Source organism: Microcaecilia unicolor, chromosome 12 (genome assembly GCF_901765095.1).
Source record: "Microcaecilia unicolor chromosome 12, aMicUni1.1, whole genome shotgun sequence".
Taxonomy (NCBI): Eukaryota; Metazoa; Chordata; class Amphibia; order Gymnophiona; family Siphonopidae; genus Microcaecilia; species Microcaecilia unicolor.
The window spans coordinates 80,765,265-80,789,294 of record NC_044042.1 but is presented as its reverse complement, the minus strand read 5'-3'; the positions used below and the strand labels follow the sequence as shown (position 1 = coordinate 80,789,294).

Here is a 24,030-nt window from a genome sequence, read left to right as displayed (position 1 = left end):
GGAACATGTAGATAGAGATGTGGGAAAAATTCAAGATTGCCAACAAGAATTAATTAAGGACAAGAACTGGGTACATCAGAAAACAGAAGTGATGTAAAACTTTAATAGGTGATTAAACTTGAGATTTATTCATTTTTTCCAAAAAAAAAACTTTATTATCAACTATGGATATGATTAAGAAATATTTTAGGGAGATTTATTTTATTTATTTGTTACATTTGTACCCCACATTTTCCCACCTATTTGCAGGCTCAGTGTGGCTTACATACTACCGTATGGCGATCACCAAATCCGGTATGAACAAATACAAAGTGATGTTATGGTAGAGTAAGGTTCATGTGTACAGGTACCTAAAGAGTCAATGTCCCCTCCCTTACATGGGCTCACCTAGAAGCCCAGCAGTAATTCTGCCTTTGCTGTATGCCATTTCCGGTGGTAGTTAGTGCTGGTGGGTGTGCCCAGTGGTAATTGATTACTGCCGGATTACTGGCAGAGCACAGAGTGCAGTAGTAAATGGCTGCACGGCATTTCTTAAATTACTGCATGGCCAATTACTGGCTCTTTAAAAAACACCTCTTTACCAGTGGCAGTGAAAGGTGGCCTAAAAGTGCAGTGATCCCGCATGCCGTTGCCACCTTGGGCCTTCTTTTAGCGCTGTTAGGTAAAAGGGCTCCTTTCTTTTCCTTCCATTTTGGCTCCTCCAATTGTGGTCTCAGACTTGATTGTTAAAAATTGTTAAAAACACCTGGTGTCCTTCTCTCTCTTATTCTCAGTTATAAAAACTGTAACAATCACAATACTTTACACATTAAAAAATATATATATCCTTATTTACACTGCAAAAGGAAGCCTAAAGAAACCTGGACAAATGATCTCTCTGTCCATCCAGTAAACTCTCTAGGATTATTTCTCACTTGATGCCAAAATTCAGACAGTAATAAAGGCTTTGTTGAATGTTTACTTCTGTTGCAAGTCTGCAAGGCTCTCAACAAGCTAGGAAACAATGGGAGAGTAAAGATTCCTTATGGGGGCCAGGAAAAGGTACCATTTTTCCTGATCGCCTTGTGCCGTGTTTTTTTTTTTTTTTTAAGAAGTATAGACTTCGCAATCAGAGAGTTCTGAGCACAAACAGTTTGTAAAGGGGAGTCAGGCATAGGGAGGAACAAAGAAAAAATTCAAAGAATGTAAACTAAGAGTTGAACCTGACAGAGAATAGCAAATTTATACTCACGAACCATGAAGATCAAATTAATTGGGTTTTTTGGTGATCAGCCAAAAGTAAACCACAAAAGTCTCAAGGCGTCCCTTGAGTTTTCCTCTAACTATCCGGTCCTCTGTGATAGGATAACCAGAACATCAGAAGTTAAACATACCTGGGAGGGACTTGCAACACAGGGAAAATAATTAAAAATAGCAAATAAATCTCTCTGTAAGGAGTCACCAATTATGTAAAGCTGCGTTTAGAGCTATTCTCAGGAAAAAGTCAGGCAGAGACCAAAAGACAGAAAAAGGGAGGTTTTATTACTCACTACAACAGGAGCTGGTATCTGTAGCAAACATTAGTAATCTCACAAAACCTAACATCAGTAACTTTGGTAGTTATAAAAAGTCAGGCTAATTATATAGAGAACAGACATATCACGGGCTTTGAGCTTTGGCAGTTCTGCAGAGTATGATACATAGATATTATCATATGAAGGACACAGAGTTGAGAGAAAGAAACAAAAGAAAGAAAGAATGAAAGATTCTTAGCTGCAAAGATTTAGTCCTCACCCATAGGCACGGGAGGGGGGGGAAGCACCCCCCCCCCCCGGAATATGCCCTACCTACCACAAGGATATATTCCAACGTTCCCTAGATGTGCAGTTACTTATGTACACCTTCCATCACAGAGCACTACCTCATATATCACCCAATGAGGAATCCTACACATACACAGGGCTCTGCCCATGTGTCTGGTCATTATCTCATGTTTCACCAACCGTTGTTCTTATATGTCCAGCTAAAACTGGTTTGTACTAGTATGCAGATAAAACCATTATCAGGCCTCTGGCTACAGTGAAGTCTGCAGTTACAGGCCCCAAAACAAACACTCGCAAAGCACAAAGAAGCATAGTTGCATGACAAGTTCCATAACAATAGGACGTGAAGCATTTAGCACATGCTAAGCATTAGTAAAAGGGCCCTTTGTTGCTTAAATAAATGAAGTAAATACCTAAGGCCACCTTTTATAAAGCTGCGCAGCAATGCCAACACAGCCCATTCAGAGTGAATGGGCTGTGTCGGCATTACCGCACCGACAGCTGCTAGCGTGGCTTTGTAAAAGGGGGCCTTTGTTATATGTTTAATTGGGTCAACAATCAGAAACCATTCAGTATGACAATATGTGCAGTAACAGGGGAAATCAAGGAGGGGTAAAAACTTTATCCCATCACTGTACATATCAGCAATACATGCTAATAGCCAATATGCTAAACTATTCCTAATTCACAGTGGTCTCTGTGAATAAGATCTATATTGTGCCTTATTTTTCATGGTTATTTATTCTCCAAATCTTGAATCACTTCTCTGCGCTACTGGAAAAAATCATATCTTTCTGATAAAACATTGTCTAATCTTACCTCTCTGTGCTTACTGTTCAAAAAGTTCAGAGTTATGGTGGTGTCTTTGTTTGACTTCACTGCTCTAGTCCAAATTAAACAGGGAGAAGTGAAATACAAAAGAACCCAAAATTCAGAAAATGCTGAGTTTCTAAATGTATGTCCTGAGTTAGGCTATGCTTATAAATTTGAGCCTGCCATTCATTTGCCTGGATTTATGAGCCTAGTGCTGAAAATCAGTGCTAAGCTCTAAGGCCCCAGGAGATAGCCGGGCTGTCTCCCACGGTCGGTGCTAAACCCAGATATTCAATTCCGGCCCGTTTCTGGTGACCGGCACTGAAATATCCAGTTTAACTTTGGCTGGTCCGATTTTAACCAGCCACGCTGATATTCAGCGCTGGCCACTTAAAGTGAGACCGGCCAAAGTTATTCTAGCTTTTGTGGTGGCCAAATATGGCCGCCAAACTTGACTGGTTGGGTTTTTAAAATCAGGGGATAGCTGGTTATATCATGTGATATAACCAGCCGTCTTTAAGTTGCTATCAGTTGATATTCAGTGTCGGATAGCCAGCTATACAGTGCTGAATATCGCCAGATAGCAACTTAAGTGCTGTTTTAGTGGCCTTTTTGTTTTGAATATTGGGTGGTAACTTCTTTTCCCCACCCTAAATGTGCCCCTTTTACCACTCAGTCCTAGTAGATTTTCAAAAAGGCTAATTTATGAGCGTAACTCTCAAAGTTAGGAGCATAAAACATTTGAATATATGGCCCAAAATCTATCAGGCCAACATTCAAAGCAATTTAAGCAGACAAAAGAGGCTCTTGCCCGCTGAAATCGCTTGTCACCACCTACCTTCCGATATTCAGTGGCACTAAAGCAGGCAGGGCTGCTGAATATTGCCTCTGACCGTCACCAAAAAAAGTGGGCAGGTCAGGGGTAGTACAGGGGATGGCATTAGGGAGGAGTCCGTGAGTTATGCAAGTGTTGGCAATATTCAGTGCCGGCACCTGCATAGCTAAGTGGCCAAATTTAGATTAGGCCATTTAACTGTGTGGGTGCTGGCACTGAATATTGGGCCGGGGTATTACTTTTTAAACAAATTTTCCTCTCCCCTGAGCCCCCCTCCCCTCACCTCTGAGGAAGCTTTCATGGCATCATCCCCCCCTACTCCGCCATTACCCCCCCTGAAATGCCCCCCCCCCCCCAATTTCCAAGGGTTCCATAGACCTCCCAGGTCTACCTCCTGTCATTGGTGGTCCAATGGGGTGTGATGGATTCAGCAGCAAATGCCACAAGCTCTCGCCCCTAGCAGCAGCTCCTTCAACATAGCTACCGTGACCATTTTAACTATCACCTGTTCAGATTGGTTCGTGACATTTACGACTCGCCCATGACTGTGATTGCTCTCAGACTTGGATAAGAGTACAGTGAGTCTGAGGGACTTTTGGCCTCTTCTTGGAGGGTGGGGGGCAGGGATGGGAGGACAAGTTGGCTTGTTATCAGAAATACTTGTGTATATTTGACTATTTTATTTATTTGTTACATTTGTATCCCACATTTTCCCACCTATTTGTAGGCTCAATGAGGCTTACATAGTACCGGAGAGGCCTTTGCAGGCTCCGGTGAGAACAAATACAGGGTGATATTGTGATAAGATCAAGTTCATGTGGCACAGCCACATTAGTGAATCGGAGAACGGAAGAGTTGTGTTATGTCCATTTTGTGCTTTAGTTTAGTTGTGTTGCAGAGATTAGGTATTTAAGTTGGATCGGTAGGGTATGCCTTTTTAAACCGGTTGGTTTGTAGTGATTTCTGGAAGTTTAGGTGGACGTATGTCATTTTCAAGGCTTTTGGTAATGCGTTCCACAGTTGTGTGCTTATGTAGGAAAAACTAGATGCGTAAATTGTTTTGTATTTAAGTCCTTTGCAGCTTGGGTAGTACAGATTTAGATAAGATCGTGTTGATTCGGATGTATTTCTAATTGGTAAGTCGATCAAGTCTGTCATGTAACTCAGGGCTTCTCCGTAGATGATTTTGGGAACCAGGGTGCAGATTTTGAAGGCGATGCGTTCTCTGATTGGGAGCCAGTGTAGTTTTTCGTGGAGGGGTTTTGTGCTTTCAAATCGCGTTTTACCAAATATAAGCCTAGCTGCCGTGTTTTGAGCGGTCTGAAGTTTCTTTAAGGTTTGTTCTTTACACCCCGCATAAATTCCATTGCAGTAATCTAAGTGGCTTAGTACCATTGATTGTATCAGGTTGTGAAATGTTTCCCTCGGAAAGAGGAGGAGTGGCCTAGTGGTTAGGGTGGTGGACTTTGGTCCTGGGGAACTGAGGAACTGAGTTCAATTCCCACTTCAGGCACAGGCAGCTCCTTGTGACTCTGGGTGAGTCACTTAACCCTCCATTGCCCCATGTAAGCCGCATTGAGCCTGCCATGAGTGGGAAAGCACGGGGTACAAATGTAACAAAAAAAAATTGCTTCATGCGTTTGAGTTTCCACATTGAGTGGAACATTTTCTTTGTTGTGGATGCCACTTGGCTCTCTAGTGTTAAGTTACGGTCTATTGTAACGCTGAGGATTTTCAAGCTGTCTGAGATAGGAAGGGTGTGATCTGGAGTGTTGATACTCGTGGGGATGTCCGCGCTGTGTTGGGATGCAAGGATGAGACAGAGTTTTTTTCTTTATTGAGTTTTAGTTGAAATGCATTTGCCCATGAATCCATAATGTTCAGGCCGAGCTTGATTTTGTTGGTGATTTCTATCAGTTTGGTTTTGTAAGGAATGTATATTGTGACATCGTATATGAAAGGGTTAAGGCCATGGTTGGATAAGGACTTGGCAAATGGGGTCATCATTAAGTTGAATAGGATCGGTGATAGCGGCAATCCTTGCGGTACTCCACAGTCTGCTTTCCACGGTGATGATATGTTTGAATTTGATTTTACTTGATATGTTCTTGTGGTTAGGAAGCCCTTGATCCAGTTAAGTATGTTTCCACCAATCCCAAACTTATCTAGTAATCTTATTAATATATTATGGTTTACCATGTCGAATGCACTAGACATGTCGAATTGGAGGAGAAGGATGTTTTTGCCTGTTGCTATTTCCTGCTTGAATTTGGCTAGAAGAGTGAGTAATACTGTTTCCGTGCTGTGGAGGGGGCGAAAGCCTGACTGTGATTCGTGTAATATTGAGATTTTGTTTATGTAATCTGTAAGTTGTTTTGTTACCATGCTTTCCATCAGTTTGACCACCAATGGGATAGATGCTACTGGACGGTAGTTAGTGATTTTGTTTTTTTTTCTTGGTATCTTTTGGTATTGGGGTGAGTAGGATATTGCCATTTTCCTTGGGGAAGAGGCCTTGCTGAAGCATGTAATTTAGGTGGGATGTGAGCTCTGCTATGAAGCGGTCAGGGGCGGATTTCATTAGGTAGCTGGGTCAGGTATCTAGTTTACAGTGAGTGTTGGAAAAGGAGGGCGAAGTTTAACCAGATCCAATCTGCCGGGTATTCTCCATTGGTTAGGTCCAATTCATTAAGGAAGTTTTCAATGTTGGTGTTGTTCTGAGGTAGCGTGTTGTGTAGGTTTACAATTTTTTCATTGAAGTACTTTGCAAGTTTATGTGCAGATGGGATGTTTGTATTCGTGGTAGTGACCAAGTTGGTGTCTAGGAGTTTGTTCACGAGTTGGTATAATTTCTTCATGTCTTTGTAATCTGTCCCTATTTTGGTTTTATATTTGTTCAACAAGGCATACCATAATGACCTAGCCTAAACACCGGAAACCCAACAATACAACGAAACTCATACAAGAATTGGACTAAACCTAACCCTTCCTCCATGACTACCCAATGTACCATTTCAAATATTAATCTTTACTGTAAGTATCACTCTGTATTTCATACCCAATGTACTCTATTACCTATTGATCCTTAATGCAACTACCACTCTGTATTTCTCATACCGGAATTGGCGATCACCATCACAGTATTATGTAAGCCACATTGAGCCTGCAAATAGGTGGAAAAAGGTGGGATACAAATGCAACAAATAAATAAATAAAATAGTACGATCTTTTGGTCTGTCTTATTGCGTGTTTGTATTTTCTTTGTATTTGTTTCCATGTGTTGCGTGTATGTTCATCTTTTGTTTTATTCCATGCTCGTTCGAGTTTCCTGGTTTGTGTTTTTAACTTTTTCAGTTCATCGTTGAACCATTGTGTCAAGTATGCTTGCGTGGGGTTCTTGTTTGTAAGGGCGCAATTTCTTCTAGTATGCTTTTGCATCTTTTGTCCCATTCTATGAGGTAGTATATGGAGTCTGTTTGTGTTGCCCATTCGTGATTGTATATTAGTTGCCAGAATGTTTTCTTGTCTACTTGACGTATTGTGCTGTAGGATGTGTGTTCTAGTATTCGTTGTATACCCTTCTTCCGCCAATGTAGGCATAAGTTTATTTTGTAGTGGTTGGTCCAGGGTGTCTCTGTCCATTTCGTATTTGTTATTGTTAGGTTCTGGTCTGTTGAGAGTTTGTGTGAGATGAGATCAAGCGTGTGCCCTTTGACATGGGTTGCTTGCATTTGTGGCCATTTGAGATTGCATAAACGGAGAAATTCCTTACATTCTCGTGCGTTGATAGAGTTCGGGTCTTCTAAGTGAAGGTTGATGTCTCCTAGTACTAGTGTATTGGAGTTGGTTACACATGTGTTTGAAATGAAGTCCATGAAGTTGGTCTGGCCTTCGTTCCAATTAACTGGAGGTCTGTAAAACAGGACATTCAAATGATTGCGTAGAGTTTTGTTGTGGATTCTGATTGAGGCAATTTCAAGTTTAGGTGTTATGGACTCGGCAGTGGTTTTGGTGGTAAAGTGGGACCGATAGATTAGTGCTATGCCTCCGCCTCTCTTTTCTTTTCTGATCTAGTGTGTGATTTTGTATCCTGGAGGGCACAGGTCTAGGATTATAGAGTCCTTTTGGTCATGGATCCAAGTTTCAGTGAGGAAGAGTAGGTCGAGGTTTTCTGAAATGATCCAGTCTGTTAGTATTGCTGTTTTATTTACAGCGGATCTGTGAGGTGAGTTTGTTTGGGCCCTTCTTTCCCTTCTGCTGTGGTTGTTCGCATGTAAGTGTTCTTCCTTTGTTTAGGTTGTTATCAGTTTGATGAGGTGTGGTGTATTTGATCAATCTATGATGATTGTGTAGTATGGGTATGATGTAGTTTTCTGCAAGTGGGGTGGTTAGTGTTAAGTGGATCAGTGTTAAGGAGTAGATTATTAGGAGTAGTTTCAGGGTATTCATTATGGTATATATTTCCTGTGGTTACTATTAAGACTGTGTTGCCCCAATCTGCTCTCCTCACAAGCCTGCCTTCTCCAGTTGATGAGATGCAGTGCAAAAGGCTCCTTCTCAGGCTCGCCTGTCCTGCTGAAGGTGTCTTCAGTTCACTAGCAATTATTCAGTTTTTACTTTGGTTTTTACTGTCAGGCCTTTCAAGCCTTGTCAGTTGTAAAGTCTCACTATTGAAATATAATAGGCATTTTACTCATGGTCTGGTGATCGGACGCGTTGCCCAAGGCACAGAGATTCCGCAACCCTGGGAGCTGTCTATGTTGGAGGTAGACACCAGAGGGGGGCAGCAGTCTCAGGCTGCTGCTACTGCTTTGCTCTGAGCCCCTCGGAGCTTGTCTCCGGGGCCTCCGCCGCGTTGCCCCTTCTCCTCTTGTCGCTGCTGCTGCACTCTGGTCTCGGTGCTGTCGACTGAGCCCTCGGCGGTTCCCTCCAAGAGCGTCCTCACGCCTCCATAACTCCCATGCTCTTGGGGCAGCTCCACCAGACAGTGATCCCCTTTCCTGCTGCCGTCTGAGGAACCGGCGGGCGAGGAGGCAGAGCCGGGCGCACAACCACTTCCACACAGCCCGTGCAGTCCCCTTTGGGAGAGGCTCGATCGTCTCTCCCTGCTTTGGGTGGGCATGTGGGTGGGTGAGGAGGCAGAGTCGGGCGCGCGGTCCCCCATGGGGAGAGGTTCGGATGCCTCTCCCTGCTCCGAGGGTGACAGCGGTGCCGTTCGCCGGACCCGCATGGGCTCCCCGAGCGCCGTCTGCTGTCTCGTGCTGTCCCCCGTGGGGGGTAATTCAGACTGGTGCCCGATTAACTCAGCACAAGTTAGGGCAGCTGTTTTTCTTAACTTTATGCAATTGCTTAGATGGTAAGTGCAGGCTTGGAATTACTGCAGGCAATGGAGAGGGGAAGAGGAGATTATCTGAGAGGTTTTATTCTAGTGTGTTCTTGATAAAAATAATGTTGATCAGATATTTAAAGTTCATCATGATTTTGGCCTGTCTTTTCTCTCTGCAGTGTCCCTCCAACGTCCATAAACTAGATGGCTACTCCTGTGAAAATGAACAGGTAATATGTCATCTCTTTCATCAGCACATGCAGACAGGTATACAGAAATAACTGCGCAGGGTATCACTCGAAGGCAAGAGGCGAGTTAGCTGTGTTAAACAAAGACATGGGATAAAGGATGGGAAGGGAGAGGGGTGTATTTTATTTCTGGAGATATGAATAGAGTTTTTATTCCAGTTGTTTCTCTTTCTGCAGGGCCGATGTTATGGTGGAAGATGTAAAACCAGGGACAGACAGTGCAATGCATTATGGGGACGTGGTAAATGCAAATCTTTTCTTCCTGCTTTCTAAGACATTGTTTGACAGGTATGCACTGGTACTATCCATGTGCTGACAGCAACTAAGGTGAATTAAGCTGCTTTAGTCATTGCTTCTAAACTAGTACTCATTTCATGAGTAGATTAAGGCACAACAGCAAAGGAGTATGTGGAAGCTCAGTTAAAATGCAAGGTCAGGGGCAAGGGGGCAGGGCAGAGTTCTTCTGCCCACCCAAAATTGGGTGTCTGACTATACCCCTGATGCTGCAGGACAGAGATGAGGTGTACTAGCTTTGTTGTTATTATCTGCATTGGAATAGAAAGCAGTGTAGCAGGGCAAGACTGAGATACACTTGATGCTAAATATTTATGGGAGCACTGTTACAGATGTAAGAACAGTGGCAGCCCTGGCATTAAAAGCTTAGGACTGTAACTGAATCCTTCTTGGGTGTGGAGCATACTCTTCCAGCAAGTTAGAAAATATGCAGCAGGGCTGGCACAACACTGTAAGCAGGGTAAGCAAGGCAGGGGGGGCGTCGATATTCACCAGAAACTACAGATGCTTATCCGTTGCGCCAACCCTAGATTGTGACACTGCACTGGCTTTAGCCCTCCCCAGCTGCCCTGCTCTTTGGAGTCCTTAGCAGAGCAATGAGAACGTCTCTTTCACTGCTGCCGCTCCGCCTCTAGTCAAATGGGTCTGATGCACCGGCACTGTGTACTTCTTCAAGTCACAGATTAACTACTACCGGAAGTAATTACTCTGTGGCTCGGAGGAGCATGTGTTGCTAACACACCAAACCCATTTGACTAGAAGCAGAGCAGCGGCAGTGAAAGAGATGCTTCCATCGCTCTGCTAAGGGCTCCAAGGAGCAGGGCAGCTAGAGAAGGGGGTTGATGCTGATGGGAAAGGGGGGGGGGGGCTGAGAAAGAGGCAGGTGGGGCTTGGAAATGGGCTGATGCAGGGCAGAAAAACAAGGCAGGTAGGAGAAAGGGGCTGAGGGCTAAAAAAGAGCATGTTTAAGGGGTGCTGGAGCTGGGGACTGATGTAGGGGGCAGGTGGGAAAAAAGAGGCTGATGCAAGGGACAGGTGAGAGATGGGCTGGAGCTGCAGGCTGATTCAGGGGGCAGGTGGAAGAAGGGGGCTGGAAGTGAGGGCTGAAACAGGAGGCAGGTGGAAAAGGGAGGCTGACGCAGGGGGCATGTGAGAGAATGGGGCTGAAGCTGGTGGCCGATGCAGGGTGTAGGTGGGAAAAGGGGGCTGGAGCTGGGTGCTGATGCAGAGGACAGGTGAGAAAATGGAGCTGGGGGCTGAAAGGGGACAGATGGGACAAGGGGGCTGGGGCTGAAAAAGGGGGTAGGTGGGAGAAGAGGGCTGAGACTTAGAAAAGGCCCTGATTTAGGGGCTAGTAGAAGGTGGCTGAGGGCTTATGCAAGGCTGGGGATAGCAACGGTCTGATGCTGGGGGCTGATGCCAGAAGGGGAATGATGCTAGGGTTGGGGCAGGGAGAAGGGGGGGGGGGGCTTAGAGCTATCAGACTGGGGATGAGATGGGAGAACAGATCTAATGCTAGGCCTTAGAGAAAGGGCTGGGGCTGGACAAGGAGCAAATGGGAAATGGGGGTTGGTGGCTGATCCAAGGGAGGCAATTAGTAGAAAGAGTGGAAATGGGAGACTAGAAAATTTATTTATTTATTAGGATTTATTTACCGCCTTTTTGAAAGAATTCACTCAAGGCGGTGTACAGTAAGAGTAAATCAAATACAAGCAATAGACAATTACAGCAGTAAAAATATTCAAATAACAATACAAAGTATGGCATAGTATACTATTACAATGTCAGCACAATACGTAATAGAACATTATAATTGATAGTGAAGGGTAACGCAAAGATATAACATATGGATAGGTAAGAAAGTAGAAAGAGAAAGGTGACTGATTTAAAGAAGGTTGCACATGAGGTCAGAGAGATGGTTAAATATTATCTCAGCTAGGGTAGGAGTGGATATACATGTCCTGCTGCAGTATGTGCAGCCCGAGTCACTCCATGTGTGTGAGTGAGACTAACAAGTTAGTTACTTCTTCCATTAAAGGCCTGGTCGAAGAGTCAAGCTTTCACCTGCTTGCTGAAGTAGAGATAGTCTTGTGTTAAGGGAAGCCTTTAAGGGAGTGCATTCCAGAGTGGGGGGGTTACTCTGGAGAAGGCTCACTTGCAGGTATCACATTGTGTAATGTCTTTTGGAGAGGGTGTGGTTAGTGAAAGTCCTTGAGAGCTCTGCCTTTCATGATTGCAAAGACTCTGAGAATATTTTCTTGTTATTTTTTTTTGTTACATTTGTACCCCGCGCTTTCCCACTCATGGCAGGCTCAATGCGGCTTACATATTGTATACAGGTACTTATTTGTACCTGGGGCAATGGAGGGTTAAGTGACTTGCCCAGAGTCACAAGGAGCTGCCTTTGGATACCTCTGTTATGGATTGAAAGTTTGGAATCTTGTGGTAGAAATAGAGAGCAAACACCTGGACTGGCTCATTTTTATACCCTGACCTGAACTGTGGTGAAAGACTTTCCTGAAAACCTGACACGGACATCTGGAGGGCTGTAAGTGGCTCCAAGCCCAGGGTTGTCACACAGTGCACGTATATTTAAGCACCAAGAGGGCATCTATCCTTTTTTTGTTTACTATTTTATTTTCATGGAAACTTTACAATATCAATCAAGCAAAAATACTTAAAGTAACAGATTGGATCACAAGATACTTCACATATTACACCTTGTGAACTCCAGAGGGAAGCTAAGCTCTTTGGCATGATGCAAGTACTATGGTAGTTCATTACTGTCACAGTATGTGCAAAACTAACCCACTTGGAGACATTGTCCCTGAGAATAAAAAATGAATATATAAGAAACAACCCCCAAAGAAAATGCTCCCTATAAGGTCACAATAAGCAAAGGTGGGAGAGAAAAAAACAAAAAGAATTAAGGCTGATGTTAAAAATTTACTGGTCGATATTCAAAACGATTTAACTGGCCATAAACAGCCACTGACCAGTTAAATCACATGGTCAGGGCTATCCGCTAATTTTGTGGCATTTAACTAGTTACTGCCACTGAAAATGAAAATCGGCTATTTGAGGGGCATTCCGGGGTGGAGTTAGCACTTGGCCAGTTAAGTGCCAATATTCAGCACTTAACCTGCGAGGGTAACCACCTAAATTATACTGCAGAAAGGTCTGTCCTATCTTTATGTAGTAACCATGGCTGGTTAATTGCTGAATATTGATTTAACTGGCTCTGCAAAAACTGGATATTGAATATCTGGGAATAACGCCGATGCCGGTGAACAAAGCGCTCACTGCTGCCGCCTGAATGTTGACCCCCATATGAACTGAAAAAGGACACTGATATAAAATACTAAGCTACAACTGAAGCCCTAAATTTTTATTGCCATCACTTTCCTAAAGGGTGCCTATTCTGTAAAGTATTTTTATTTGTTTCATTTGTATCCCACATTTTCCCACCTATTTGCAGGCTCAGTGTGGCTTACATGGTACCGTAACGGCATTCGCCAGTTGCGGTGTGAACAAATACAGGTGTTATTGATGGTAAAAGGATCGTGTTTGGTAGATACATAGGGGAAGTTAAGGAGAGGGGATGAGGGTTAAGGTGTGTCCATTACAGTCTTTGGTTTTGCAGTGTCGCAGGAACTTGGATTTTTACGTTGGGTCGGTGGGGTATGCCTTTTTGAATAGGTTTGTTTTTAGTTCTTTCTGGAAACTTGGTCGTACATTGTTTTTACTATTTTTGGCAGTACGTTCCATAGTTGTGCCTTAAGTAAGAAAAGCTGGATGCATAAGTTGATTTGTATGTGAGTCCTTTAGTACTTGGGTAGTTGAGATTTAGGTAAGTTCGTGTTAATCTTGTAGTGTTTCTGATTGGTAGGTCTATGAGGTCTATCATGTATCTCGGGACTTCTCCATAGATAATTTTATGAACCATGGTGCAGACCTTGAAGGCAATGTGTTCTTTGATCGGGAGCCAGTGCAGTTTTTCTCGGAGTGGTTTGGCGCTATCATAGTGTGTTCTTCCAAATATAAGCCTGGCTGCTGTGTACTGGGCGGTCTGAAGTTTCTTTATGATTTGTTCTTTGCATCCCGTGTAAATTCCATTGCAGTAATCTATGTGGCTTAGTACCATTGATTGTTGCGAAATATAGCCCTCGGGAAGAATGGTTTCACGCGATTGAGTTTCCACATTGAGTGAAACATTTTCTTTATGGTAGAGCTTGCTTGGTTCTCTAGGGTGAGGTTCCAGTCGATTATTACTCCGAGGATTTTTAGGTTGTCTGAGATGGGGAGGGTGTGACCTGGGATACTTAGGTTTTTGGGTTTGTATGTGTTGTATTGGGAGGAGATGATGAGACAGTGTGTTTTTTCTGTGTTGAGTTTTAGTTGGAATGCATTTGCCCATGAGTCCATGATGTTCAAACTGAGCTTGATTTCGTTGTTGATTTCAGACAGATCATATTTGTATGGGATATATATTGTGACATCGTCAGCATATATGAATAGGTTAAGGCCTTGAGTGAATAGGGCCTTGGCTAGTGGGGTCATCATGAGGTTGAAAAGGATTGGTGTTTATGGTGATCCTTGTGGTACTCCACAGTTTGGTATCCACGGTGATGATAAGTTTGTGCTAGATTTCACTTGATATGTTCTGGTGGTTAGGAAGCCCTTGATCCATTTGAGTGTGTTTCCGCCAATTCCGAAGTAGTCTAGGAGTCTGAGTAATATATTGTGGTTGACCATGTCGAACACACTGGACATGTCGAACTGGAGGAAAAGTATACTTTTTTACCTGTTGCTATTTCCTGCTTGAATTTGGTTAGGAGGGTAAGTAGTACTGTTTCGGTACTATGTAAGGGACGGAAGCCTGATTGAGATTCGTGTAGAATTGTGGATTTGTTTATGTAATCATATAATTGGTTACCAAACCTTCCATTAGTTTGACTACCAGTGGGATAGATGCTACTGGTCGATACTTGGTAATGTCATTTGTATTTTTCATGGTGTCTTTTGGTATTGGGGTGAGTAGAATGTTGCCTTTTTCTTTTGGGAAAATACCTTGTTGAAGCATGAAATTTAGGTGGGATGTGAGGTCTGTTATGAAGCGGTGGGGGGCGGATTTTATTAGGTAGTTAGGGCAGGTATCCAGTTAACAGTGACTGTTCGAATATCTGTTAATCGCTTGGGTGACAGTGTCGACGGTGAGGAGGGCGAAATTTGACCAGGTTCGGTCCGTTGGGTATTCACCGGGGATTGGGTCCAGGCCATTTATGACGTTTTCAGTGTCCGTGTTGTCCTGAGGTAAATTTTTGCGTAGGTTCAGTATTTTTTCGTTGAAGTATTTAGCAAGGTTGTCTGCAGATGGTGTGTTGTTATTGGTTGTGGTGGCTGGTGTTGTCTAGTAATTTGTTCACAAGATGGTATAGCTTCCTTGTGTCTTTGTAGTCCGGCCCTATTTTAGTTTTGTGGTTTGTCTTATTGTGTATTTGTATTTCCTTTTTCCTTAGCGTCCCTCCGGACCGGCCCAGGATTGGACTGATGGGTTGTGCACGCCTACCAGCAGGTGGAGACTGAGAAAAAAACTCTGACTCTAGAGAGCCAATGAGAGCCCTGGTCATGTGACCCTAGCCTCAGTATTTTCTCAGTCTCCCAGCAGGTAGGACGTGAGCCTATTAGTCTCTCTTTTTGGTATTTGTAGATATTTTCTTTATTGGTTCTTCTGTGCCCAGGAATTTTATTGAGGTCATTCCTGATACTAAGTGCCTTAGTGTTCAGCCTCTGGGGTGTTAAACTCGGGTGCCCCGAGTCCCTCCCCCCTATTTCCTCCCCATCTCCCTTCTGGTGTATCCTCACACAGCTTTATTAATAACTAAGGGAAGGGCTACCCTTTCATTGTAAAGGAGTATTGCCTTTGGGAGAGGCAGCCAGTACTTTAAAAAAAAAAAAAAAAAAAAGAAAGAACTGAACAGCTGAGTAAGCTATCTGTTCCCCGCTGACTTAACGAGCAGGCAGCTCTGTCAGGCAGCTCTGTCTTTTCAACTCTGTGTGGGTTTCAGCACCTGTTTAAAAAAAAAAAAAAAAAAAAGAGCTACGAGATAGGGGAAGCGAACGAAGGCAAGCCAGTACCCTTTTAGTGCTTTATTGCTCCTGTCAGCCCTCGGGTTTTTAGCTGCTAAATAGGCGTTTTAAAAAAGGCGCGAACCGCGTTGCCGCTTTCTCGCGATGGCGGAAAAGTTGAAAAGATGTGCAGTCTGTCAGCGTCGGGGGGTTAATGCCTCCGGCGCCTGTAAATTTTGTACAGCGCTTGACATGCCCGCCGTTTCTCTTCCTCCACCGGCTTTGTCTTCGGTTCCGTCGGGGGTTCCGATTTCGCCGTCGCGCTCCCTCGCTCCTAGTTCGGAGGCCTCTGGCTTAGTTCTTGAAGCGCCCGCGGCGAAAGTGGCGCGAACGGCGGCCATTTTGTCTCCTGCTCCTTCAACGTCGGGTGCCGCGTCTGGCCCTTTAAACTCCGCGATTTTGGGAGATTTAAATACGGAGGTCCTGGTACATTCGACAGCCACTCAGGGAGGAGGTTTTCCCCCTGAGTTTGTTATTCAGATGTACCAGGCCTTCCTGATGCAGCGAGAGGGGCCAGCAGCGGGGCTGGCAGGGGCTACAGCGGGGCTGTCAGGGGCTATGGGCAGTTCGGTTCCTACTGCAGCTAAGCCTAGGACATGTGAGTTTCCTTCAGATCTGGTACCAGAGCATAGTTCAGACATGCCTTTTTTGGAGGAAGAGGAAGACTTAGGACCGGCACTTAATGAGCTGGCTTGGGAGGATCCTTCCTCTTTAGATCCTGACACTGTTCCTTTGGGCCAGGGGGAAGATCCCTCGGTGGCTAGAGTGTTTCATAAGGAAGATTTACAGGATCTTATTGCTATGGTGGCTACTACTTTAAATTTTGATGATCAGCCTCCAGCTTCACAAGTCCGTAAGGTTGATTTGTTGGTTAAGGGCTCTAGGGCTTCCAGCAAGACCTTTCCTATGCATGAGGACATTTGGGATGTCATTAAAGCGCAGTGGGAGGTCCCGGATGCTGCTTTTCGGCCTACTAGATCTATGTCTCGTTTATATCCAGTGCCCGAAGCTGATAAAGCACTTCTTAAGCTCCCAGTGGTTGATGCTGTGGTCTCTGCGGTTACTAAACGCAACACAGTCCCAGTAGATGGAGGAACGGCGCTTAAAGATACTCAAGACAGGCGTTTGGACTCTCTTTTGAAGCATAATTTTGAGGTTTCCTCTCTGGCAGTACAGGCGGCCATTTGCAGATCTTTAGTGGCCAGGGCCTGTTTTTGTTGGGCCGAGAGAGTCCTGGATAGATCTTCGGATGATCTTGCAGCTATAGATGTTGAGGTGGCAAAGATTGAAACGGGCTCTGCTTTTTTAGCCAATGCCCTATATGACCTGTTGAGGGCTTCTTCTAAATCTTTGGCCCTGGGAGTTGCAGCTCGCCGCTCTCTTTGGTTGAAAGGTTGGTCGGCAGATGCGGCCTCCAAATCTAAGTTAAGTAAATTTCCCTTTAGGGGTTCATTTTTGTTTGGAGAGGATTTGGACAAATTGGTTCACTCCCTAGGGGACTCTAAGGTGCCTCGTCTCCCTGAAGATCGGCCTCGCCTATCCAGTCGGGGTGCCTTGTTTGGACGTGGTAGGCTAAGGTCTTTCCGTAGATTTCAGCCTGATAAAGCTTCTCAGCCTCAGAGATCGCGTTTCTTTACCAGGAACCAGTCCTTTCGAGGTTACCGCAGAGGAGGCAGATTCTCAAGCGGCAATTTTCGCTCCCCTGCGCGTACTTCCCAATGAAGGTGCGAGGGGTCCTTCTCTGGTACCTGTCGGAGCTCGGCTTTCTCAGTTTTATCAGAGGTGGGCCCACATTACATCAGATCGGTGGGTCTTGGAGGTGGTTCGAGACGGATATGCCTTAGAATTTGCAAGGCCTATTTCAGACGCCTTTCTGGAGTCTCCCTGTCATTCTCCCCTCAAAGCGCGTGCGGTTCGGGAGACTCTCCAGAGGCTCTTAGATCTTCAGGCGATTTATCCAGTTCCTCCTGCCGAGTACAAGCAAGGTCGGTATTCCATTTACTTTGTGGTGCCCAAAAAGGAGGACTCCCATCGTCCTATTCTCGACCTCAAAGCTGTCAATCGCGCTCTCAAGGTCACCAGTTTCCGGATGGAGACCCTTCGGTCAGTCATAGTAGCAGTGCGCAAGGGAGAGTATTTAACAGCCTTGGACCTGACAGAGGCCTATTTGCATATTCCCATTCGTCCTGCTCACCACAAGTTTTTGCGTTTTGCAATTCTAGGCCGGCATTATCAGTTTCGCGCTCTGCCTTTCGGCCTGGCGACGGCGCCGCGCACATTTACCAAAGTGATGGTCGTGGTTGCAGCGGCTCTCAGGAAGGAAGGGATTTTGGTTCATCCCTACCTGGACGACTGGTTGATAAGGGCAAAGTCTTATCAAGAAAGTTGTCAGGTCACGGAGCGAGTAGTAACGTTCCTGCAGTCCCTAGGTTGGGTGGTGAACATAGCCAAGAGCCGTTTGGTTCCCTCTCAGTCTCTAGAGTATTTGGGGGTCACCTTCGATACTGCGAGGGGTCGAGTTTTTCTTCCGCAGGGCAGAATCCTAAAGCTCCGGTCTCAGGTTCTGAATTTGATGCATCTGAAAGTACCGTGTGCTCGAGACTATCTTCAGGTTCTCGGTTCCATGGCTGCCTCGATAGAAGTAGTTCCCTGGGCCAGAGCTCACATGAGATCTCTTCAGTGGTCTCTTCTGACCCGGTGGTCTGCTCAAACAGATTCCCTTCTGTTGAGACTGCCTTTGCGGCTCCGGGAGCGAATCTCTCTGTTTTGGTGGCTACGGATGCAGAATCTCACCGTGGGGATGCCGTTGGAGCCTCCGCGGTGGATACCTCTAACAACAGATGCCAGTCTCCGGGGCTGGGGGGCTCATTGCCTGGACAAGTGGGCTCAGGGCCTCTGGTCGCCGCTGGAAGCAGTTCAATCCATCAACTTTCTGGAGACCAGGGCGATTCGGTTAGCTCTGCTGCACTTCGGTTCTCTTCTGGAGGGCACAGCTGTGCGAGTTCTCTCGGACAACGCCTCGGCAGTAGCCTACATCAACCGCCAGGGAGGTACGAGGTGCCGTCTCCTGTGTCGGGAAGCGGAGAGTCTCCTGGCGTGGGCGGAGATTCACCTCACGGCCATCTCAGCCTCGCATGTGGCAGGAGTGGACAACGTGCAAGCAGACTTCCTCAGTCGTCACACTCTCGATCCCGGGGAATGGGCTCTGAGCGATCGGGCGTTTCAGTTGATAGTACAGCGCTGGGGTCTTCCAGTACTAGATCTCTTCGCCTCCAGGCTCAACTCCAAAGTTCCTCGCTTCTTCAGTCGCCGAAAAGATGTAAGGGCGGCAGGGGTAGACGCCCTCTTGCAGCAATGGCCCTCCGGCCTTCTTTACGCGTTTCCTCCATGGCCACTAATAGGTCGTCTCCTTCAGAAGATCGAAGACCACGGGGGGCCGATCATTTTGGTGGCACCAGACTGGCCTCGGCGTCCCTGGTACGCGGATCTCCAGCGTCTGTCCGTGGCGTCTCCTCTTCGTCTTCCGGCACACAAGGCTTTGCTGGTTCAAGGACCAGTTCTGCATCCAGATCCAGCTCGATTTTGTCTTACGGCTTGGCTCTTGAACGAGCTCGTTTAACTAAGCGAGGATTTTCGACGCCAGTGATTTCTACCATGCTGCAGTCTCGTCGCCGTTCCACCTCTTTAAACTATATTCGCACGTGGAGAATTTTTGAGGATTGGTGTGCAGAAGCTGACATTGTTCCTTTTCGGGCGTCAGTACCTCAGATGTTAGACTTTTTACAGCGAGGTTTTGATAAGGGGCTCTCTCTTTCGTCGCTGAAGGTGCAGGCGGCAGCTCTGTCCTGTTTCAGAGGTAGAATAAGGGGTAAGTCTTTGGCTAGTCTTCTCGAGGTGGCTCGTTTTTTGAAGGGGGTCAGCCTTCTTCGTCCTCCAGTCAGATCGTTTTTTCCATCTTGGGACCTTAATCTGGTGCTTTCGTCTCTGACAAAGCCTCCTTTTGAGCCTTTACAAACATGTTCTCTGAAGGATTTAACGCTTAAGACGTTGTTTTTGGTGGCTATCGCGTCAGCTAGAAGAGTCTCAGAGTTGCAAGCTTTTTCCTGTAGATCTCCATTTCTGGAATTTTCTAAAGAGCGAGTGGTCCTTCGGCCGGTTCCTTCCTTTTTGCCCAAGGTACTATCTCGGTTTCATATGTCCCAGTCGGTTTTTCTTCCTATTCTGGGATCCTCCTCCGGAACGCAGGAGCAGCAAAAGTTGCATACTCTGGATGTTAGGAGAGTACTTAAACGGTATCTTGCGGTTACGGAGGACTTTCGTCGATCGGACCGCCTCTTTCTGCTGTTTGCTGGTCACCGCAAGGGCCTGGCAGCTTCTAAGCCTACTTTGTCTCGGTGGATCAAAGAAATGATAGCGTCTGCTTATCTCTTGGCAGACAGACCAGTTCCGGCAGCGCTTAAAGCTCATTCTACCCGGGGGCAGGCAGCCTCGTGGGCGGAGTGTTCCTTGGTGCCTCCAGCGGAGATCTGTAAGGTGGCGACTTGGTCGTCACTTCATTCTTTCTCTAAGCATTACAGGCTAGATGTACAGTGTCGTCAGGAGACCGTCTTTGCATCTCGTGTACTCACAGCGGGTTTGCTGGGGTCCCTCCCTTAGGACTACTGCTTTGTTACGTCCCATCAGTCCAATCCTGGGCCGGTCCGGAGGGACGCTAAGGAAGGAGAAATTAGACCTTACCTGCTAATTTGCTTTCCTTTAGTCCCTCCGGACCGGCCCAGGTCCCTCCCGTGTTCTATGGTTCTCAATTTTACTGTGTACAGAGATGCAACTGTCGTCTACAGAGCTGTTCTGCTAGTTAGACAGTTAAAGGAGATACATTATGATCTATAAGAAATACATTATGTTCTACAAGTTAAATGTTTTGCAAGTTCTCTGGTTATTCAGTTCATAATATTATACAACTTGCACAGTTTATGGGATACACATTTCTGTACATAATTGGCCATGCCACGGCTCTGACCAGAGTTGTTGGTGCGCCCAGTGTCACGGCGAAGCCGTAGTTTAAGCACGTTGGTTTCTCTCGTGCTGCCTGGCTGCTTAAATTCCTCAGGGCACAGAATATAGGTCCTTCTTTTCCTTTCTGCTTGGTTATTCAAATACTGAGGCTAGGGTCACATGACCAGGGCTCTCATTGGCTCTCTAGAGTCAGAGTTTTTTTCTCAGTCTCCACCTGCTGGTAGGCGTGCACAACCCATCAGTCCAATCCTGGGCCGGTCCGGAGGGACTAAAGGAAAGCAAATTAGCAGGTAAGGTCTAATTTCTCCGTAATTGTTTCCAAGCGTTAAGTGTATATTCATCTTTCATTTTTTTTTCCATGCACGTTCCAGTTCCCTGGATTGTGTTTTTAATTTTTTCAGTTCTTCATTGAACCACGGTATTGTGTTGTGTCTATGTGAGGTTCTTGTTCGTAAGGGTGCTATATCATCTAGTGTCTGTTTACATCTTTTGTAAAGGAAAGTAGGAGCCTGCTTTCCTGTAAAGAATGCTAGCATAATAGGTACAAGCCTATAATTTAGGCATGAGCCCTTAAGCTCACACCTAAATTGCTACATGTGCAACTGTGCACCCGCCCATGCTCTGCCTAAACTCTACCCATGTGTATGTCGTGGGCATCAAGACGGGTTATTTTACCACTGGTAACATAGAAACATAGTAAATGACGGCAGGTAAAGACCTGAACGGTCCATCCAGTCTGCCCAACAGTCACACTCATTATCAATTCATGATTAAATCAACAATGAATGTGATATAAAATACTTGATTATGGTCTTTTTTTTTTTTGCATTTCTGGGACATAGACCATAGAAGTCTACTTGGCACTATCTTTATGCTGCAACTACTAGAGTTATCATCAGAGCCCACTCCAGCCTATCCAAATCCATTTTGTCATTTGTGGGACACAGACCGTAAAAGTCTGCCTGGCGCTGTCCTCGCACTCCAGCTACTGGAGTTGCTGTCGAAACCCACTCCAGACCATCATAAACCAGAATGCCACATATGGGATACAGACTGTACAAATCTGCCCGGCATAGGTCTTAATTCTTCACAGCCGGAGTCGTCATCTAAGTGCCACTCGACACATCAATACATATGCAGCCATTTAGTTTAAATCTTTTTTTATTAATAGTAACAGAGCTTATACAGAGTATGCTATGAAAAGAGACCAGTACAAATTATCAATGTTATAACTCAAGTCACTATACAAATTTTACATTTTATCCCCCCTCCCCTCCTCCCTCCCTCCCCCCCCACCCACCCCTCCCCTAATTATGTTTCAACAAGTGTTATTGATGATGTAACAAAGAAAGCATCCCACAAGTTCAATATACAATGGATCAAAAACCTTAAACAAAGCAAGCTAAGCAAAAGCAGGCATTAACCACATCGACAAACTTTTTTACGTGTGGTTCCTCCCCCACCCTCGACTAACCCACCTCCAGCTAAACATGCATTACTAAACATTCTCCGTAATCTTACTGTCCCACACCCATAATGAACAGTCCCTCCCCCTTCCCCCTCCCGGTACTTTAAAATCTCAAGGAGCACACAGATTATGATTGTATAGCCAAACTCTCCTGGCCTTATACACTATGAGACCCGCATACCCCTGTCGCAAAGGACTGGTAGAGGGCCCGTGTAAGAAATTTAAAACGAATGAGAGGGTTTTGTCTTATCACCTCCCATTCTCCTATTGAGCCCCATGCTTGAGCCACGAAGCCCCCACAGAGAAGGAGAGAGAAAGAGAGAAAAAAAAAATTATAAACCATTTAATACTAAACTTCGCGCACTTGGAGACAGGGACTGAACATAAGGCCCCCAGACCTCCAAAAAATGTGTTCTTTTCTTCGGCGAGGGTCCCACCGCCCGGCGTTCATGCAGCAGCAGGTCATGAAATCTGTTCCTCCAGTGCCAAAAATCTGGTGGGTCCACAGTCAGCCACCCATTCAGGTTCACCTTCTTCCCCATCAGGCAGGCCTTACGAATCAACTGCCGTTGGCCCCCCCCCCCGCTGAAGGACAAAAAGTTCATATTTGTCGAATATAATCCCCAGAGGAGTGCAGCTTATTCTAGATTTTACTAAGCCTTCCAAATACTTTATGATCAAATGCCAATATCTTTGTGTACCCGGGCACTCCCAGAGACAATGATAAAGTGTACCTTCCCACTGCTGACACTTAGAACATAATGGATCTGGTACCCCTCCCATCTTGAACACCTGTGGTTTGGTCATGTAAGCTCTGTGCAGAATACGAAATTGACATTCCCTAAGATTCGCATGCACAGAGATCCCTGGTATACGGGACACCAGCTTTGTATAATCTAAATTCAAACTAGGTCTCTGCATGTCTCGTGGCCAACGGGCTGTGATTACTGCTGTATTTTTCTGGGGTCTCAACTCCCACAGTCGCTTGTGCAAACTCAAGATCGAGAGCCGTGACCCCGGGATTTCCTTAAAAAATTCCCTTACTTTCCTCCCATGCCCACTATTCAACTGTTCCATATTTAGGGATCGAACATAGTGGGCTAATTGCTGATACGCAAACTCATGACTAACATCTATGCCTACCCACAACCATTTTTGTTTTTTAATACCATCCATTTTCTAATTAGAGATCCTCTCCCCTCGAGATTCAAAACTATTTAACCAGCCAGGAATGGATTTAAGCGCCTAACCATGGATATTCAGCGGGAGATAACTGGTTATCTCCCACTGATATCCTGGTTAGTGGTTAGCCGCTAATCGGCCATATCACATGACATAGCTGGTTAGACACAGATATTCAGCGCCTAACTGGCTATGTTGAGCGGCTGGGTAATCACAGTGAAGAGAACTTGTAATGAAAAAAGACTTCTTGGCAGATAAATTGTCGAAGCTCCCGAGGAAGCCATAGTGAAACGGCAACGTTCTGTTGAGCGGGACCAATTAGCCAGATAATTTGCTGTTTTCCAGCTAAGTCTTTTGCAGTATATTTTAATTACAGTCAAAAGTAAAGACACAAAGTTAAAATAAAAAGTTTTGATAAATGAATATAGAAACACTGTTGAAATAAAATTAATACGGAGGAGGAGGAGGTTTTTTTAGACCCATGAAGATATCGCTGAACAGTTTAATTGCTTAATTGTAAGTTATTTGATCTCAAGATAAAGATTTTTGATTTCAATACCTGAGCCACTAGGAGGCATATTTTCAAAGCACTTAGACTTGCAGAGTTCCACAGATTACTATGGAACTTTGTAAGTCTAAGTGCTTTGAAAATGAGCCCCTAGGTCTACTTTTTAGTAAATGTTATCTTAGACTCATTACAAGAGTCTGGCACTTGTATAAAATATTTTGCCATCTTTATATAATTGCCCTTCAAATGTCTAGACTGTTTGTTCAACAAAGACAATCTAGCATGAAATCAAGGAGAACAAGATGATTTGAAAGTGACCTTACCTGAAAAGCAATGCTAGAAAAAGATCTGTTCCATAATTAAGTAGTAATACTTACATAAGTACATAAGTATTGCCATACTGGGAAAG

General features: G+C 45.1%; 1 protein-coding gene across 5 annotated transcripts in view; it reads left to right on the top strand.

Moving 5' to 3' along the window:
* ADAM11 (ADAM metallopeptidase domain 11) overlaps nt 1-24,030 on the top strand; it is a 177,934-nt gene that overhangs the window by 102,852 nt on the left and 51,052 nt on the right. For all 5 annotated transcript variants that reach the window (XM_030221374.1, XM_030221370.1, XM_030221372.1 and 2 more), the window contains exons 19-20: nt 8,956-9,006; nt 9,202-9,265. In XM_030221374.1, the coding sequence (XP_030077234.1) occupies nt 8,956-9,006; nt 9,202-9,265 (115 nt within the window). The remainder of the gene's footprint in view (nt 1-8,955; nt 9,007-9,201; nt 9,266-24,030) is intronic.